Below are 20,361 nucleotides of genomic sequence, written 5' to 3' on the forward strand. Positions count from 1 at the left end.
CACAGGGGGTAAAAAACAAAAAAAAAAGCCATGGCGATCAATTAGCACATAATATGATCTGTAGCTATCAGTTAGATAGCTTGGTTTAGAATTCTTTTTAGCCAAGATTATCTGAAAGAAATGCTCACTATGCCTGGAATCAAACTCCACACCCAAGACTCCTCATCCTTTTTTATTTTTTTTTCCATTAAATAGAAAAAAAAAAAAAAAAAGGACTCAGATCTCAAGCAATGCTGTCTAGAATGTTAAGACCACCAAAGATGGTTAATTTAAACAGCAGTATCTCGTCTAGGCTTGCTCACTCATGACACCAGAACTGTTAAAATTCACAATCTTCAATCTCCGAAGTCATCAAGGCTGCAAACATTTAAGGATGCAGCCTTTTCCCTTCAGATAGATAAAAGGCAAGTCTTACACTCATGTAATTTTAAATACATTATCCTAAAAATTCCAGATCGCATCTTCATTGTTTTCAGTATCTTCTGCCTCTGAGGCTTCTCCCAGAGCTGTGATCATAAAGGTCTGGGCTTTTATAGGCAGAACATATGAATATATATATATATATATGTATATATATATATACATCACATCTCCCCTCCCCTTCAGAGACCCTGAGACTGCTCTCATTTGAGTACTTCTCCAAAGCCCAACCTGAAAACAGGACACATCCAATTCTGCAGAAGCTGGCGTTATTCTTAAACCCATCTCCCCCTACCCCTCCCATTTAATTCTGTATCTCTGTTCTTGCATTAAAAAGCAAATAGTAGCAACACAAAAAAAGGAAGCTTTCATAATGCTGCTAAGAGTCAGGTCATTGGCTACACTTGGCCAAACTAGAAGGCTAATAATACTCAATTACGACATAAAGGGAAAATATGTCAAAAAAAAAATGTTTCTTCCTTCATGTTCTCAAGGCCAAACACATTCTCTCGTAGAAGAATGTTGGGAAGTGAAAGGATGTGGTGGAGGGAAAGATAAAACATGATTTTTAAGCACACATACTTAAAAACACACCCACACTTAACATACATACTTAAAGGACTCAACACTTCCAACTGGCCTAGGCCTCAACTCTTGGCCAAAGCCTACCCTCCCACCCACCCTGCACACACTCCCACCCTCCATTACCCCCCCACCCAAGAAGTCTTGCTATGTATCATACACACAGCAAAAATCCCCACCCCCCATTCCCGATTATATAAAAAAACTAAACAGATAACTTACTTTCTTTAAATTATTTTTAAGTCTCTTAAAAGATTCTGACGTTTAAATACTTCCTCTCTTCTGATATATTAAACATCAAAAGAATCCCACAATTGTTTGAAAAAAACAAACCCTCCATATTTCAGTTCCAGCAAGAAGAGGGAAGATTTACTACTCCAATCAAACTAATCAAAAGGTGGAGAGGCCAAGAGAAAGTGTTCTGAATCCTTCACAGCTTCAACACATTCCCACCTCTTTAATACCAGTAAAAACTATAATAAAATAGTTAAATGCAAGAGGCAGCAGGTATAATATCCAAGGCCCTCCACCTCCCTCCCTCCCATCTATGTGTTAATATCAATGTATTCCATAGTCAAAGAAGGGTGACATATTTCATAAGTAATGTTTTCTTAATTCAGTATCAGTAGTCAATTTTTTTTAAAAAGCGTGTTTTTTGTTTTTGTTTTAAAAAAAAGTTTTTTTTTTCCCCCTTGCCTCTTTTTTCTTTTTCACTTAGGAAGGGGTGGAAGTGGTGGAGGAGGTTCTGATGGTAGAGGTGGCGGCCGAGGTTTGTCTGTATTGCCAGATCTGGAGGCGATTCCACCAGCGCGAGGATTCAGATATTCCCCATATGAATGGACAAATTCAAATGCAGGGGGCTGTGTGGGTTGAACCCCTTGGGCACTCAGCAGGGAGTGAAGCATGTTCACAGTATCTTGATAGTCTATTGTTTGGGCTGTGTTGTGTCCATTGGCCCCAGTAGGTCCTTTATCTAGTTTCATATGAGGAACTCGAGTTTTACAGCTGGGCTGTGAAAATGAAAGGCCACTTGTGTCTGAGCTATGCCCAGGCAACTGGGCCATTGAAGGAATAGGAGGGAAAGGGAAATTTAAGGAAGAAGACTTAGTGCTCTTGGCAATCTTGGCTGGGTGATCAAATACTGCCCCTCCGGTTTCTTCAGGGGGGCCTCTTTTACGAGTGGAAGTGGAAGAGGAAAAAGAACTCGATAAGCTATAGGTTTTGTGTGCTAAGGTGTTTGCCTGGCTGGCATGTTTTTGATCACCTGGACGTTTGTTTCCAGCACCAACTGGCAGCTGTGAGTGAGAGTGTTTGTGTGAATGGTGATTATGATGATGGTGATGATGATTAGATGGATGAATCTTGTGCTTTTCTTTGTGCTCTCGGCTTTTGGAGACACTGTCCTCTAAGGAATTGTGCTTATCAGCTGTACCATGGACTTTAATGCGCATCTTTATCTCCTCTAGTTTTGAAGAGGCAGTTTTATCACCACCAGCCACTGGGACTCTCATTTTGAGAGCTGTTTTGTCAGCCTTTTCCAGAAAAGGACGCTCAGGGTTTTCTGAACCCTCTATGGGCATTTTCAGAATGACTGAAGAATGGCTGTCATGATGTGACAAGAGATTCTGGGCAGCATATGCATACTGTGACTTCACATTGGCCTCCATGTTCTCCAGTTGCCGTTTCTGAGCTGCTAACTCTTCTGCATGCTTTGCACGGTATTCTTTCAGTGATACTTTAGCTGATGGCACACTCTTATTACCCGGCTTCTGGGAAATAAATGCACTTGCACCCTCCTTTTGCAAGGAATGATCTGCTCCTACAAGTGACAGATTCTCACTAGTCCGATGACCCTGAGCAGATTCTAGTTTAAAGGGAGGTTGAGAGGACAGCCAACGTTCTCCCTGCAACATCTCCACACTGGTTAAGTTGCTTGATGATTCCCCAGAGGCTGGATGAGAAGGCACTGCATTTGTGGTAGAAGTTGTTGACATGCTCATTAAACCTGCAATAGTTGTATCTGAAGAGCTCTGGGAAATCATGTTGAGGATTGTCTGCTCAGAAGTGTTTGCATCTGCTCCTCGGCCATCTACTTTTGTTTTCTGGGCAGCTTGGCATGGCTAGAAGGAAACAATATATATGTATATATTCTTCACTTCAGGCAATTTATTAAGTAGAAAAACACTGAGACAGTGTTGCAACACTGAAGTTCTAGATAGATCACAGCAGAACTCTATTTACCACCCCTGTACACACTGAAAGCCAATAAATATGACCTTCAAGGGAAGTAGCAGTCAATAACAGTATTACAAAACAAAACAATTTAGGTTTAAATAAAGTTCTTTTTTTAGTCCCAAGATCAGAACTTGAACATAGTATATGACACATGTTGGTTAGAGCTCCCAAGTTATGCCTCCAACTGTACTTTACATAAAATTCAAAAACATTGAAATAAAGTCTTTCAACAAATTCAAAAGAACTGGTTGGCTGGGAGCATGACCTAGTGGTAGAATTCTTGCCTGGCATGCATGAAACCCTGGGTTCCATTCCTCAATACGACATTCACAGAAAAGCCAAAGGTGGTGCTGTGGTTCAAGTGGTAGAGCACTAGCAGCTCTCAATTCAAGCCCCAGACTGGCACCAAAAAAAAAAAAAAAAAAAAAAGCTAAAGTAAATGTGCTCTCAAGTCTACTTCCAACTATGAGGCTTAGAGGACACAATTATTTTCTGTAACTCATTCTACTTAGGAAAATGAAATTAAACCTATCAGTCAGAATTTATGACATATCTGAGATTTTGTTTATGAGTGTTTAAAACTGAACCCAGGGACTTGTGCATACTAGGTTAAGTCTTAACACTGTGCTACACACTCAGATCCCAAGCTGGTAGTAGGGCTTCAACTTAGTACCTGGATACTATCCTTTAGCTTTTTTTTTTTATGGCTTATGTTTACATCATATTCCTTTAGCTTTTTTGCTCAAGCCTGGTGATGCTCTACCACTTGAGCTATAGCTCCATTTCTACCCTTTTGGTGGTTAATTGGAGTATGTATGGTGTCTACCTAGGCTGGCTTCAAACTCCTATTCTCAATTCTCAGCCTCCTGAGTAGCTAGCATTATAGGCATGAGCCACTGGGTGCCTGGCAAGGTAAATATTTCTAAGCTTTCTATCTGATACGTGGGGGTGGGGGGGGTGGAGACACTGCATTATTCAAAGACTGAAAAATATATGAAACGATTTTTTAACTTTGGACTCCAACTCATACAAAAGTTCTAAACTCATATTAAAAGGAGATTGTTGCGGAAGTAGCACTGTGATTCAAGGGGTAGGGCAGTAGCCTTGAATTGAAGAGCTCAGGGACAACGCCCAGGCCCAGAGTTCAAGTCCCATGACCAAGCAAAAAAAAAAGAAAAAAGAAAGTAGATTGTTGCAATTTACAAGCAGCCTGGGTAGACAAATCCTCAAGACTCAGTTCCAAGTAACCAGCAAAACAGTGGAAGTATGTCTCAAGTAGTAGAGACACAGTTGTGAACAACAAAAGAGCAAGGTCCTGAGTTTAAGCCCCAGTATCAGCAAAAAAAATAAAAGTACTCTTAAGAATAAAATAATTAACCTTGTAATTATATCAATCTATTCTTGACCAGACAATACTCTAACTCAGAAAAGTCAAAATAAAAAGTTTTTTTAATAGTCTCCATATATTTAAAAAAAAAAAAAAAGTTCAGCCATATTAGAGGTATAGTTCAGTGGTAAAGTATCTTCCTAACAAGTATGAGGCCCTGAGTTCAAAACCCAGAACTATCAAAAAAAAATAAGTCAAGGTTGTTGACCAAAAATAATCGCATAGTAGGTATTGCACAACACATAGCAAAATCTACAATCAGCTACAGACACTCACTTTATGGCTAGAATCCAAGCTATGATGTCATGATTACTGTGTAACTACAAAAAGGGAAATTCCAAGCATAAGGCACATTCTAGCATATTCACTAATACAGTCAAAAGGAAGAGGTTTGACAGGAATAATTCTTACCCTCCAATTCCGAATGCGTTTGAGCCTGCTTGGAGTTTTCTCCAGAATTTGTAGAAATTCATGTGTCAATTCTACAAATAAAAAGTCAAGAAATACTCAGAAAGACAAAGGTAATAAAACAAGATAACCTCAACTAACTATTATCATCTGAATCAAGTTGCTGTTGGCCAGACACATAACAGACCAAGTGCTTTTTAAGGTCCCTTACTCTAAAACTTACCATCTAAAAGTTCCAAGGTCACAGTGGCGTCAACATACTCCCACCAGTGCTTCCCGTCAGTTGAGACTGGGATCTCCCAGTTGGACCACTTGCAAGCCAGATGGATGCAGACACAGGCCACCACAGGAGGTGTGTACTGCAGGCTAAATGTGGTCAAATGCAGGCTGACACCAGAGGGAAGGAAACAGAGAGTGTAATGAGCTCTCAATTCTCAACCCAAAACTAAAACTCTCCATTATTTAAAAAAAAAGAGAGAGAGAAAAAAAAAAAAAGAAAAAACCTACAGGAGAGCAAGAAGAAAACTAAAGAGAACTATCCTGTGCTGCTGATTCAGCACTCGATATAATGGGTTAACAACCCTTCTAAATTTTGTATTTATCAGTCCACAAAGGAAAGGGAAAAACTATTTTTGTTTTTTGAAATATTGGTTTCTACACCAATATCTATGCATAGAAATCAATGTTTATTACCTATTATTCTGAGAATAAGATCAGAACTTAAGTGAATTGTGTGTGCGTATTTAATCACCAAATCAAATAAGTATTCAAAAATTGTATCTCATGTCTGTGATACCAGTTGCTTCCAGGCCAGGCAAAAACTTGGTAAGAAGCCATCTCAACCAATAAAAGGTTAGGCAAGCCTGGCCCCAATGGCTCACATCTTTAATCCTAACTACTTAGGAGACTGAGATCTAAGGATCACAGTTCAAAGCCAGCAGGGCAAGAAAGTCTATGAGACTCTTATCTCTATATAATTAATCTCCTAAAGTCCGAAGTAGAAGTATAGGTCAAGTGTGGGTCAAGTATGGGTCAGCCTTGAGCAAAAAAATTCAGGGAAAACATGCCCAGGCCCTGAGCTCAAATCCCAGGACAGGTACCAAAAAAGATTATTTTAATCTAGGCATAGTAGTGCCTACCTACCACCTCAGCTATGCAGAAGTATAAAACAGGAAGATCGTGATCTAAAGCAGCTCAGATAAAAATTAAAACCCTAATGGAAAAATAATAAAAAGCAAAAAAAAAAAAAAAAAAAGCTGGGCATGGTGGTGCACCAGTAATCCTAGCTACTCTGAAAGCTGAGATCTGAGGATTGTAGTTCTAAGCAGCCCAGGTTCAAAGCCAGCCCAGGAGCAAGTCTGTGAGACTCTTATCTCCAATTAATCACTAGAAAATGGGAAGTGGAGCTATGGCTCAAGGGGGTAGGACAGTAGCCTTGAGCTAAAGAGCTCAGGGACAGTGCCTAGGCCCAGAGTGCAAGCTCCCATAACCACCACCACCACCCAAAAAGAGGATAACTCGGCTGGAAGTTTGGCCTAGTTGTAGAGTTCTTGCCTTAGCATGCACGAAGACTCAGATTTGATTCCTCAGTACCACATACCTAGATAAAAAGCCTGAAGTGGTGCTGAGACTCACATAGTAGAGCTCTAGCCTTGAGAAAGTCCAAGGACAGTGCTCAGGCCCTGAGCTCAAGCCCAGGATTGGCCAAAAAAAAAAAAGAGTATAACTCAAGTGGTACCTGCTTACAAAAAAAACAGTCCTGCATTCAAATCCCAGTACTACAACTACATAAAGTAAATGTATCACCAGATACTGGTGACTCACATCTGTAATTCTAGCTACTCAAGAGACTGAGACCTGAATGAGGATCATGGTTCAGAGTCAGCCCACTGGCTCATGTCAGTAATACTAGCTACTTAGGAGACTAAGATATGAGGATAAAGGTTTTTAAAGACAGCCTGTGCAGGAAAGTCTGTGAGTCTTACTACTCAGAAAACACTGGAAGTAGCACTGTGGTTCAAGTGGTAAAGCACTAGCTTAAGCAAAAGAAGCTCAGGGAGAGTGGCCAGACCCTGAGTTCAAGCTCCAGCCAGTACAGGCACCAAAAAAAGTACATAAAATGAACAATTATTACTCAAATCTGAACATACTTGACTTCAAGCATATTTCAAAATTATCTCTTTACTAAGTTAGTAAAACTTAGCCTTTCAGTTCTGATGGTTATAAAGGGCACCTTTGATTGTCTATCAATAATAATGATGAAAGATAACAGCAATCAAGTGGAGCTGTGGCTAAAAAGTGGTAGCTTTGAGCAAAAGAAGCTCACTAATAGGGCCAGGCTTTAAGTTAAAGCCATAGGCCAAGCACAGAAAAAGAAAAAACAATAATGGCACTGTCGCAAAGTGACAGAATACTAGCCTTGAGCAAAAGAGCTCAAAGACAGCACCCAGGCCAAAAAAAAAAAAACAACAACAACAAAAAGCAGATGACAACAAGCAAGTCATCTGTCAAGGAAAAAAAATTTTTTTAAAGTACTGCAATATTTAACAGGTAGGTGTTCATTTGTTTGGGTACATGACAAGAAAAGATCTTTTAAACCATCTTATTCACTGCAAAATCCATTTAGATTTAGCTATTATCACTGAATCCTAAATTTACATTAACTTTACATTAATTACATTAAAGCTGTGCACTTGTATTTTTTTTTCTTTACTGGGGATAATGGGATTTGAACTCTGAACCTTGCATTTGCTAAGGGAGGCCCTATACTACTGAGTTATATCACCATTCTTGTTCTCAAATATTTTAAGGCAAAGATTGAGTAGGCTATCAAAAAGTCCATACTAAACAATTACCATAGCATATTAAAAAGCACCATAGAAATGTGAAAGATAACATAAAAACTGCTGAAAAACCAATATTCCCCAAAGAACTTTCCTCAGCACAATGTGTAAGAGCTTATTTCCAAATCACTGAGTTCTAACTTACTACATAGTTCGATATACTCCTCAAAAGGTGCTAATTCCAACTCAGATAAATTTCAGTCCCGAAAACAGAAAGGGGAAAAATTAAAATATAAACCTGTTTGTTGCCATGAAGTAAGATGTCTGTGCTAAATCTCTGCTTGCTAAAAAAAAAAGAAAAAGAACAATTTAGTAATTTAGTATTTTCACAGTACTACAAAAGAACAGCAAATAAATACAAATTCTGCCTGATCATTTGCTATTAACATGTTATTAACCTCAATAGTGAGGGGTGGGTTTTTGTTTTGTTTTGTCAGTCATGGGACTTGAACTCTGGGTCTGGGCACTGTTCCTGAGCTCTCCAGCAAGACACTTCTGGTTTTCTGGTGATTAACTGGAGATAAGAGTCTCATGGTGTGGCTGGAAGTTTGGCCTAGGAGTAGAATGCTTGCCTAGCATGTACAAAGACCTGGGTTGGATTCCTCAGTACCACATACATCCACATACACAGAAAAAGCCAGAAGTGGTGCTGTGGCTCAAATGGTAGAGTTCAAGCCTTGAGAAAGCCCAAAGACAGTGGTACTAAGGTTTGAGCTCAGAGCTTTGTGCTGTGCTAGGCTGGTCCCCTATCACTTGAACTATGATTCCAGCAGCTTTTTTTTTTTTTTTTTGGACAGTCCTGGAACCTGAACTCAGGGTCTGGACACTGTCCTTGGGCTTTCTCAAGGCTAGTACTCTACCACTTGAACCACAGCACCACTTCCGGCCTTTTGCTGTGTATGTGGTACCCAGGCAAAGAGAAAAAGGGGGGAGAACCTGCCTAGCATGTGTGAAGCCCTGAGTTTAATTTCTACTACAAAAATATGATAATAATTAACTAAGGAGAACAAAGCTTCATTCAACTATAGGAACTATAATTAAATCAGAACAAAAAAGAAAGTCTAGCCAAGAGATTATCAATCATGAAAACAAATTCCTTGTAGTCATTTGCAGGGGATGTAATCAACCCTAGAATTAAGATCACTCACTTCCTTAACATTGCCAATAGTCAAGGGAGGTCATACAAGCTGTAATCTCTGTAAACTGTAAACTACTCTCAGCTACTTGGGAAACAAGAGGATAGAAATCTAAGACTGGATAAGGCAAAGTAAAGTAAGACATTGTCTTGAAAACAAAAAGAGGGCCAGGAGTGTAGCCTAGGGAGGTATGGTGCTCACCTAGCATGAAGGAAGCCCTGGGTTTGATTCCTCAAAACCACATACACAGAAAGAAAACAGAAGTGTTACTGGCCTTAAGCAAAAGTGTCCAAGGACAGTGCCTGGTCCTGAGTTCAGTCCTCAGGACTAGCAAAAAAAAAAAACAAAACTACAGAGTGACTTAAATGATAAGTATTTTGTCAGGTGACAGGTTCAATCTTCAATACAGACACACACAAACATACCACTACCACCATATTTAAGGTTTTGGAGACTTCAAAATCTGCTGATAGGTTTGATAAACACCTTCAACTAAAGAAAGGCTAATTTTCCTTAATTGGGAAGTCACCTAAAATCATTAATTTTAAGAATCTTAGGCAGTGCTAGTGGCTCATGCCTATAATCCTAGCTACTCAGGTGGCTAGGATCTGAGAAAAGACGTTCAAAGCCATCCAGGGCAGAAAAGGCCTCTTGAATCTCATCAACTAACCACTCAAGAATTGAAGTAGAGCTGTGGCTCAAAGTGGTAGAGCACTAACCTCCAACTAACCACAAGAACTTAAGTGGAGCTGGGACTCAGAGTGGCAGAGTACTAACCTTGAGCAAAGGAGCTTAGGGACAGCACCTAGGCCCTGAGTTCAAGTCCCATAACTGACCCCCCCCCCAAAAAAAGAATTTTAACAGGAAAAGTACAACTCAGACTAAATATTCTGATAGTACGCCTTTCAGTATAACTTTTAGACAAAACAATTGTTATGTACTTGTCCACAGAAAAACCAATTTAAGATAGCTGGAATTCCTTACCTCGAACTAGTTGGGTGCACTTTACCACATGTGTATGTGGGTGATCAATTGTTAGTTCAAAGCCTGTAAGAAAAAATGTAGCTCTTTAAAAAGTTACTCAACATATTTCATACTTCTTTAGAATTATTAAGGTCTTCCTTATTTTTACTTTCCCTGAATTGTTGTAAAGGGGCTAAGAAGTATGTAGTATAGTCTCTAAGCAGCATTTTCTCCTATAAGTTACAGCTCTTCAAAGAGCTGAGTAATCTAGGTAAGATCACAAGGCTGTTGTGCCTCAAGCCTATAATCCTAGCTACTCAGGAGGCTGAGAGTTGACAATCACAATTTGAAACCAGCCTAGGCAGGAAATGTCCATGAGACTCTTATCTCCAGTTAACCACCAGAAAAATGAAGTGGAGCTGTGGCTCAAAGTGGAAGAGTGGTAGCTTTGAGCAAAAGAGCTCTGGGACAGTGGCCTGGCCCTGAGTTCATGCAGCTGAACCAATAAGTTTTAACATAATTTCATCAACACATTTTATGTATCAATCTTTCAAACAAACTTCATGAGTTCCTACCCTTAGAAATGAAAAAAAAAAATAGAGCTGGGTGAGGCAGCTCACACTTATAATCCTAGCTACTCAAGAGGCTGAGATCTGAGGATCATGGTTCAAAGTCAACCCAGGAACAAAAGAGGCTAAGACTCTTATCTCCAATTAACCTCTAGAAAATGGGAAGTGGGGCTTGGCTCAAGGGTAGGGTGGTAGCCTTGAGCGGAAGAGCTCAGGGACAGTGCCCAGGCCAAGTTCAAGCCCCATGATCCACAAAAAAGAAAAAGAAAGAAAAAGAAAAAAATAATAGCTCAAAAGATCAAGAAAGCAAGGTACCAGTAGCTCAAACCTGTAATTCTACCTACTCAGGAGGCTGAGATCTGAGGATCACAGTTCAAAGCCATCCCAGGCAGGAAAATCTGAGACTTTACCTTCAGTTAACCACCAAAAAGCAAAAGTGAAGTTGTGACTCAATAGGTAGCATACTATCCTTCAATGAGAAAGCATGTGCGCACATGCACATGCTCACCACACACACAATCCAAAAAAATAAGCAAAATGTTCTTATCCAACAATGACTGACTGAAATAAAAATAGTAAGAAAATGGTCTTTCAGATTTTTGTCCCTCTCAAGTTAAAAGTACTAAGCATGGGGGAAAAAATAAAATAAAAATCTCACTAACTGCTTTTTCAAGGGTCCCTTCATTCCTTTTAAGATATCACCAGGGTTAAATTATGAATCTATAACCATTCAAGGGTCCTTTCATTCCCTTTAAGATATCACCCAGAGGGGCCGGGAGTTTGGCCTAGTGGTTAAAGTGCTTGCCTAGCATGCATGAAGACCCGGGTTCAATTCCTCGGCACCACATATATAGAAAAAAGCTGGAAGTGGTGCTCAGGCCCAAGTGGTAGAGCTCTAGCCTTGAGAAAGTCCAAGGACAGTGCTCAGGCCCTGAGCTCAAGCCCAGGACTGGCAAACAAACAAACAAAAAAAAGATATCATCCAGGGTTAAATTATGAATCTATAACCATTCTTACTCAGAAACAAATCTTGCCAAAGGATTTTCCTCCTGTTTCCTATTTAAAGTCGGGCCGGGAGTTTGGCCTAGTGGTAGAGTGCTTGCCTAGCATGCACAAAGACCTGGGTTCGATTCCTCGGTATCCCACATACACAGCAAAAAAGCCGGAAGTGGTGCTGAGGCTCAAGTGGTAGAGTGCTAGCCTTGAGAAAGTCCAAGGACAGTGCTCAAAGCCCTGAGCTCAAGCCCAGGACTGGCAAAAAAAAAAAATATATATATATATATAGAGAGAGAGAGAGATATAGATAGATAGATAGATAGAGTCATACAAATTTTAAGGTTTAAAAAAATAAACTTACCTAAAGTCTGCAAAATTATGCTTTCCAAAATCACTAGATCTTGAACTTGCTGCAGGTAAGCCTACAGAGGAAAAGAAAAATTATTCTTCCAAAAGGAATATATAAAAATGTAAACAATTTTAACACCCTTTCCCAGGTAAACTGAAACAGTAAGATACAATCCTTAAAGCTATCCCCTCAATTCAATAAACACCTTCATATATACACATATAAAACAAGAAACAACTGGCAAGGCGGCAAGGCAGCCAGGCACTGGTGCTGGAGGTTTACATCTATCTATATCCTAGCTATTCTGGAAGCTAGGATTTAAGAATCATGATTCCAATCCTACTGCACTGCTGGTGGGAATGTAAACTAGTACAACTACTCTGGAAAGCAGTTTGGAGGTTCCTCAAAAAGCTAAAAATAGACCTTCCCTACGACCCAGCCATATCACTCCTACACATCTACCCTGAGCATAACCCAGGATATGATAAGGACACCTGCACAGCAATAATCATTGGGGCACTATTCACAATAGCCAAGCGATGGAAACAACCCAGATGCCCCACTACAGGTGAATGAATACAAAAAATGTGGTACATATATACAATGGAATTCTACACAGCCAACAAACAAGAGAAAATAATGGCATTTGCTGGAAAGTGAATAGAACTAAAGCGAATCATGTTGCATGAGATAAACCAAGACCAAAGAAATGAAAGGTGCATGGTCTCCTTGACATGTTGATATTAGATCCAAATAGTATAAGAGTGATGACTCAATACTTGGGTACTCAAAGTAACTGACATGAACTTAAGATCTAACTATATAGACATATAAATCTATGATGGGATATATATTCTATACATATCTATCTATTATACAGATCAATAGATAGCTATGACATACAAAGTCTCAGCTTAATTTTACTTTTGTTCTTAATTTATGTGCCAGTGATTGCATAGATTCCATTCTTAAATACTTGTTTGTTAAACTTGACATTTGAAATATGATCTAAAACAATCAGTGTTAATATAATCTTTTAATAATAAAAAAAAAAGAATCATGGTTCCAAAGGAAACCAAAGCCCAGCTAAACTTTACTTTTTTTTTTTTTTTTTGCCAGTCCTTGGCTTGAGCTCAGGGCCTGAGCACTCTCCTTGGACTTTCTCAAGGCTAGAGCTCTACCACTTGAGCCTCAGCACCATTTCTGGCTTTTTCTATACATGTGGTACTGAGGAATCGAACCCTGGTCTTCGTGCATGCTAGGTAAGCACTCTACCACTAAGCCAAACTCCCAGCCCTCAACTTTACATCTTCAATAAATCTAGCAAAGACTTATGCCAGTTGTCCATCCTTTCCATCTAACGGATAAAACATTTCCTCCTGACCACCTCATAAGAACCAGAAATTCAAGTGAATAATTAATCTAAATATGTTTTGGAAAAGTAATAAAAAGTATTACTTGGGTGTGGTTTGAATATGAGATGCCCTCCCAAGGTTCATGTGCTTAGTATAAATTGTCAACCAGAAGTATAGCTCAAGTGGTACTTGAGTACTAAGAACAAGACCTTAAGCTAAGTTCAAACCCCAATATTGTTCTTTTTTCTGAGTATCTCTCTCTTCATGTCTCTCTCTTCTTCATCTCTCTGTCTCTGTCTTTGCCCCCTGCCCCTTCCTCACATACACATATACACAGGAGGGTTGGTAGCAGCTGATGAGCTTCTGGGAAGTAATTATATCATGAAGGTCTCTTTACCAGTGGATTGAGCCACTGATGGATTCAGAATTTGATGGCAGTTTTGGGAGATGGCAGAAACTAAGAGGTAGATGAAGTCCCTGGATGTATGTCCTGGAAGGGTATATCTTGTCCCTACTACTCTCCATTTCCTGTCTGCCACAAAGTAAGCCACCTTTCTTTAGTACATGCTCCTCACCATGATGTTCTACACACACATGGGCCCAAAAGCAACACAGCCAAGTTGACTATGGACTGAAGCCTCAGAAACTCAGACAAAATGAATCCTTTCTCCTTTAAATTGTTTTCTAAAGTAGTTTGTCATAATAATGATTAATACACTTTGTGTCTGTTCTTATTTTGGTTAATTCTAAGAAGTAGTCTCAAACCTAAATAACAATACAGAACGAAAACTTTGTTATCAATAAGGGCTATTAGTAGTAAGAGGTATTAGTAATCATAGCAATCATGAGGCCGGAACAAAAAGATTACAAATTCAAGGTCAACCTGAGATACTGTCAGATGCCATCCCCACAAGATCCACCAACAGAATAACCTAATTCATAAATGGGTTAAAGACCTAAACAGATATGTCTCTGATGAAGGCTAATAAATACATGAAAAAATGTTCAGCATCCCTAGCCATAAAGGAAATGAAATGCACAATGCACCTCAAAACAGCAGTGAGGCAGAGTGGTAGTTGAGAATGGAAAAGCTGGGTAAGAGAACAAGGTCCTGAGTTTGAGCTTCAGTACCTACATGGGGGGGCGGAGGCAGGGGGATTCCATCTCACTCCAGTCAGAACAGAAAGGCCATCATCAAGAATATGAACAATGAACAATATCTGGTCCAGGAACATAGCCTAGTGGTAGAGTGCTCACCTAGCATGCATGAAGCCCTGTGTTCCTTGGTACCAAATACAGAGGAAAAAACAGAAGTGGTACTATAGCTCAAGTTTAGGGCCACTTTGAGCTAAAGTGTCCAAGGGCAGTGTCTAGACCCTGAGTTCAAGCTCAGGACTGGTTAAAAAAAAAAAAAAAAAAAAAGAATATGAACAATGCCAGGCCCTGCTGGCTCACACATGTATTCCTAGCTACTCAGGAAGCTGAGATCTGAGTATCACCATTCAAAGCCAGCCCAGGCAGGAAAGTACAAGTTTATCTCCAATAAACCACTCAGAAAAAGCCAGAAATAGCATTGTGGCTCAAATGGTAGAATAGCCTTGAGGGGGTGGGGAGAGGGAAATGGGGATAAAAATATGAGAAGCAATGTGAAGCAATGCACCTTCTACCTGGTGAGTATAATTGTAGCCCTTCTATTAATTACAATTAAAATGAAGAAGAAGAAGAAGAAGAGGGGGGGAGGAGGAGGAAGTAGAAGCAGCAGCAGCTCAGACACAACTGAGTTCAAGCCCCAGGACAAAGGGTGGGGGGGGGGAGAGGAAAAGGTAGGAAGGAAGGGAGGGAGAGAGGGAGGGAAGGAGGACAAATGCCTATGACAATGTGAGAGAAAAAGAAACCCTAATGTACTGTTGGTAGGAAAGTAAATTAGTGCAAGCACTATGGAAGTCATTATGGAGATTCCTCAAAAACAAAAACAAGTCAGGCTCTAGTAGCTCATGCCTGTAATCCTAGCTACTCAGGAGGCTGAGGTCTGAGGATCATGGTTCAAAGCCAGCCAGGGCACAAAAGTCTGTGAGATTCTTATCTCCAATTAACCACCAGAGAACTAGAAGTAGCACTGTGGCTCAAAGTGGTAGAGCACTAGCTTTGAGTTGAAGAGCTCAAGGAGAGCATCCAGGCCAAGAATTCAAGCCCCACAACAGACCAAAAAAAAAAAAAAAACTCTAAAAACAACCACCTATTAGATACAGGAATAGCATTCTTAGTCATTACAATACTATTCATAATACTCAAAATATGCAAATAGTTCCTGATGCCCTACAATGGTATGGATCAATAAAATGTGCTTGGTGCACGCGAGTGCGAGCGAGCGCGAGTGAGCACGGGTGCGCGCGCGCGCACACACACACACACACACAAACAGAATTTTCTTTCTTGGGTTTTTTTTTTTTTTTGGGGGGGGGGGAGTCCTGGGGCTTGAACTCAGGGTCTGGACATTGTCCTTGGACACTTTTTGCTCAAGGCTAGCATTCTGCTAGCCACAGTGCCACTTCCAGCTTTTTCTGTGTATGTGGTTCCAGGGAATCAAACCCAGGACTTCATGAATGCTAGACAAGCACTCTCCCAGCCCGACTAGTAACTTTTTTAAAGAATCCATGACAGCAGAGAACTGTGGCTCATGTTTGTAATCCTAGCTACTCAAAAGGCTGAGCTCCAAGATGGAGGTTCAAAGCCAGCCAAGGCACTAAAGTACTTAAGATTTATCTCTATCTCCAATTAATCACCAGAAAACTAGAAGTGGCGCTGTGGGCCCAGGGGTAAGGTGGTAACCTTGAGCTGAAGAGTTCAAGGACAGTGCTCAGAGTTCAAGTCCCACGACCAGCAAAAAAAAAAAAAAAAAAAAAAAGTTTAGGGCCAGGAATGTAGCCCTAAACATGGTAGAGTGCTCACCTAAAAAATAAAAAAAAAAATTTAAAAAAGATCCACAACAAAATTTATCAATGACAATGCACATAGCATTCAATAAAAACCTAGAGGTATTTATACTTCATAAAGAAGGAATGGTTTTGGGTATATACATGTATGTTATAAAATTCCACCTAGACATTTTCAGAAAGAAAATGCAGACATATGTATAGCTACTCACAGAAAGGTAGCTGACTATAGTGATTCGCTTATGTCTATGTCCTGCTGTCCAAAATGTATCTATGTGACATTTTCTTCGTTCTTGTACATTTTTCCCTTTTACTACAATAAACTTGCCCAAAAAATCATTTTAATAAAAACTAATTAAACAGTTCCTTTAATAAACCACAATCAAAATAATAATAGTCCATTAAAAAAAAACAGGTAATTAGTACCTACCTCACTCCTAGTGTCAGGAAGAGATTCCTGCGGATGGAGACAAGCATGAGCTACCTTGATAACATGCTCCAATTTTTTGGGCTGTTCCTCCACCTTTGCTGCTAGAAACAAGGCTGCTGGAGCCACAGACTGCATAGAAATAAAATGTCAGGCTTATTTTCAGATCAAGATAGACTTAAGGAGGATCTCAAACAAATCAAGTTCATGGCTTGCCACTACGTCACCGCCTCTCATTTATTATGCTTTTCTTTTTTCTTTTTTTTTTTCTTTTTGCCAGTCCTGGGCTTGAGCTCAGGGCCTGAGCACTGTCCTTGGACTTTCTCAAGGCTAGAGCTCTACCACTTGAGCCTCAGCACCACTTCCGGCTTTTTTTCTATGTATGTGGTACCGAGGAATCGAACCCAGGTCTTCATGCACGCTAAGCAAGCACTTTAACCACTAGGCCAAACTCCCGGCCCTATTATGCTTTTCTTATAGTACTATCTTTTCCTCTCATCTTTTTGCCTATAACAATCCTCGATAAATTCTACAAGTAATAGTTTTCTATTTAAAATATGATTCTTAGCAAGGAGAAAAACCTTAAAAAACCTTGAGATTTCTACTCATACTTTGGGTAATAGGTTTTGGGAAATTTGTTTTTCTTCATCCCCAATACTGTAGGTACTGTATAGCTGGACAACAGCTCTTAGAATGTAAGTAATAGTTTCACTATTGAATATGAAACAAGATTCCTCAAAAACATAAGCTTTATAAAAGAATTATTAAACCCACGTGAAGTGTTTACCAAGTTTATCCTTTATTACCTTGAGATATTATTAAACAAATATAATCTTACCTGCACTGGGTTATCACTATGAATACATCTCCAAGGGATTTACAGTACTGTTAAATGGGACCATTTCAGGTAATTAAACTGAAAATAGCACTACTGCAATTACAATTCTGTCCACGGGAAATAACGTATCTTATATTGAAAATAAAGTACTTTGTATTTAAAATACCTATTTTTGCCCTGTCTTAAGAGTCATTGTCGGGGCCGGGAGTTTGGCCTAGAGGTAGAGTGCTTGCCTAGCATGCATGAAGACCTGGGTTCGATTCCTCAGTACCACATACATAGCAAAAAGCCAGAAGTGGTGCTGAGGCTCAAGTGGTAGAGTGCTAGCCTTTAGAAAATCCAAGGACAGTGCTCAAGCCCTGAGCCCAAGCCCAAGACTGGCAAAAAACAAAAACAAAAACAAAAACAAAAAAACAAGAGTCATTGTCTCACTTGTTATCACATATTGTACCCTCCCCACCAATAATTTTTTTTCATATTTTTGGAAAACTGAAGATACACTTGGTTTTCTACGATTATATTGCTATTTACCACTCTAAAATGATAAGAGGGCCAGGGGTTTGGCCTAATGGTAGAGTGCTTGCCTAGCATGCACAAAGGCCTGGGTTCAATTCCTCAGTACCACATACATAGAAAAAAGGTCAGAAGTGGTGCTGTGGCTCAATGGTAGAGCTCTAACCTTGAGAAAGTTCAAGGTCAGTGTTCAGGCCCTGTGTTCAAGCCCTAGGACTGGCCCCAAAAAAAAATAAATCATGAATATGCTTCTTCCCTTTAATGTTACTCCTCCAACTTTAAGTGCTGAATAATCTGTTTTTTTAATTGGGGAATCCACCCATCATAAGGACATACTAAACCAACCAGAAACCTAGTCACCTCACAGGATCAGGCTGACGTTCTAAAATTCACATCCCAACTTAGAAGCAAAAGCAAGCAGCCACTGAAATCAGTCACAAAAAGGAAAATAAATAGTACTTACATCTCCAGGAAACTGCGTAAAAGACTGGATCATGTAGAATCGATGCATATATACTATAGCAGTATTGATAGTCAATTGTGAACTGAAGCGTTCAAGTTAAGGTCAATTTTCATCTCCTCCCTCCCAAAATAATGGTCAAACACAGTAGCTAGTCCTAAGTGGAAGTAATCTTCAAAGTGGAGGTCTGTGGAGTTGTGGGTTTTTTTTTTTCTTCAGTATAATAACTGCAATTGACAGCAGCTATTTTCCACACAACAAATACTTGAATAAGAAGGTTCAGACCATAAACTTCTCAGGATGTGTGAATAGAAAGCACCTAAGATCTTAAACCTTTTTTTTTTCTCTTTGCCATCTGCATCCCACAAATCTTTAATCAGATTTAGAAGACTCTCCCTAACCTAGTCCTAGGGCATATACTCCATTTTTTTTCTCTCACACACACCTTCAATTTCACTTTCTGGAATTCTCAAGTAGAGGTCCCAGCGGCCATACACACTTGGAATGACTTGATATTCATTCACTGAAAATACTCCCCCCCTCAGCACACACCTCAGGATCTTGTACTTGCAGGTCAAGAAAAACCTTTCAGTGCTTTACTTCTAAAGACCCTGTCAGGCACATGAAGTATATAGACGACACAACCCCCAGGTGGCAACAACTTTAATTACTCTATTTTCCAAAATATTTTATCACTAGACCTATGGATCCACATTCTTTACAAACGTAAACCAACATCTTTCTCTAAAATTCTGTACAACTCTTAACAGCTACTATTAGAACGTCCGAAAGCCAAGCGTTGTGATGGAAATCGAATCGAGCGTTTCTACAGACAAAAACGACTAAGATTATGACAGGTAACTTAAAATAACAACCAAAAAGTATGAGGAACGGATTTTGAGGCCGCAGCTGGGGCACTAATTCTAGATCACCCCAAGTTCCCCCTAACTCTCTTTACACAGTAAAATTCTGTAGGACACATCAGAAGGGGAAACCTCCAGGTCAGAATACATTGAAGAGCCGATAGGGAAGACAGACTAGAACACAAAGCCGGGAAAACATTCGAATTTTCAGCAAGGTCGGTGGCGAGCGAGCGGGAAATTGACTCCGCCTCGTTTCCCTCGCCCAGTTTCAACCCGCGCCATTATGAAACTCTCCCCAGTTTAAGAGGGGGGGGGAGAGATCAGTTCCTGCCATCTTCTTACTCAATTCCGTCCCCGCCGGAGCCTGAGCCAAGCAAGCCGAAGCATGGCAGGGCCCACTGCCAAGGCCGAAAGCCTAGGCCGCAAGGATACACGTAAAGACGTTGTCCCATCTCCTGGAGCAGATTGGCTGCTTGCTGGCGATAAGAAAGTTCTTTATCTGAGTCCAGGCCAAAACGACGGGATGGGCTATTTTCCAGCTGCTCTCGAGTAAAATACCACCGTTTGTTGTCGTTCTTCCTCTCTCCCTCCATAGTGCTTCAACCAAAAGGCAGCGGCAAAGGCTGCAAGCGCTTCCCAGCGTCACCTAAGCGGCGACACACATCCGCTGTGCCGAGACAACTGCGACGTGACGCACTTCCTCCGAGAATCGGCCGCCAAATGGTGACCCGCTTCCGCCAAGGAAGCGAAAGTCAAAGGGGCTACTTCCGGATTGGATCTCGCGATACCCTGCCGATGACCGAATGAAGCCGCTCGGCGACCAGGAGCTACCTTGACATAGGGCGCAGGTGCGAGCCGCGTGACCCTTCGGTAATTACGGTGTAATTGGAAGGGTTTTGGTTGGGGTTTTGTGTTGTGTGTGTGTGTGAGAGAGAGTTTTTAATACAATCACGTCTCTTCGCGCGAGAACCAGGCTGAGCCGCGACGAGAGGACGGTGTTGCGGCTGCGCGAGTGCACGCCCACGCGCCGCTCTGCGGCGTCTGGGAGCGATGGGGTCTTCGGAGGCCGGTGGTGGAGAACCTG

The 20,361-nt window shown here is 40.5% G+C and overlaps 1 protein-coding gene across 1 annotated transcript; it reads right to left on the reverse strand.

Moving 5' to 3' along the window:
• Positions 1-1,168: 1,168 nt before the first annotated feature.
• Ccnt1 (cyclin T1) lies at positions 1,169-19,888 on the reverse strand. Its single transcript, XM_090325050.1, has 9 exons — positions 19,710-19,888; positions 18,418-18,499; positions 16,607-16,735; positions 11,901-11,961; positions 9,996-10,058; positions 8,114-8,159; positions 5,256-5,419; positions 5,036-5,106; positions 1,169-3,122 (listed from the first exon to the last, which is right to left on the reverse strand). Exons 1-9 carry the CDS (start codon positions 19,868-19,870, stop codon positions 1,713-1,715), a joined length of 2,187 nt encoding a protein of 728 aa, XP_090181176.1. The 5' UTR covers positions 19,871-19,888; the 3' UTR covers positions 1,169-1,712.
• Between the last annotated feature and the right edge of the window lie 473 nt (positions 19,889-20,361).

Source organism: Megascapheus bottae, chromosome 2 (genome assembly GCF_031878675.1).
Source record: "Megascapheus bottae isolate mThoBot1 chromosome 2, mThoBot2.hap1, whole genome shotgun sequence".
In the NCBI taxonomy this organism is placed as follows: Eukaryota; Metazoa; Chordata; class Mammalia; order Rodentia; family Geomyidae; genus Megascapheus; species Megascapheus bottae.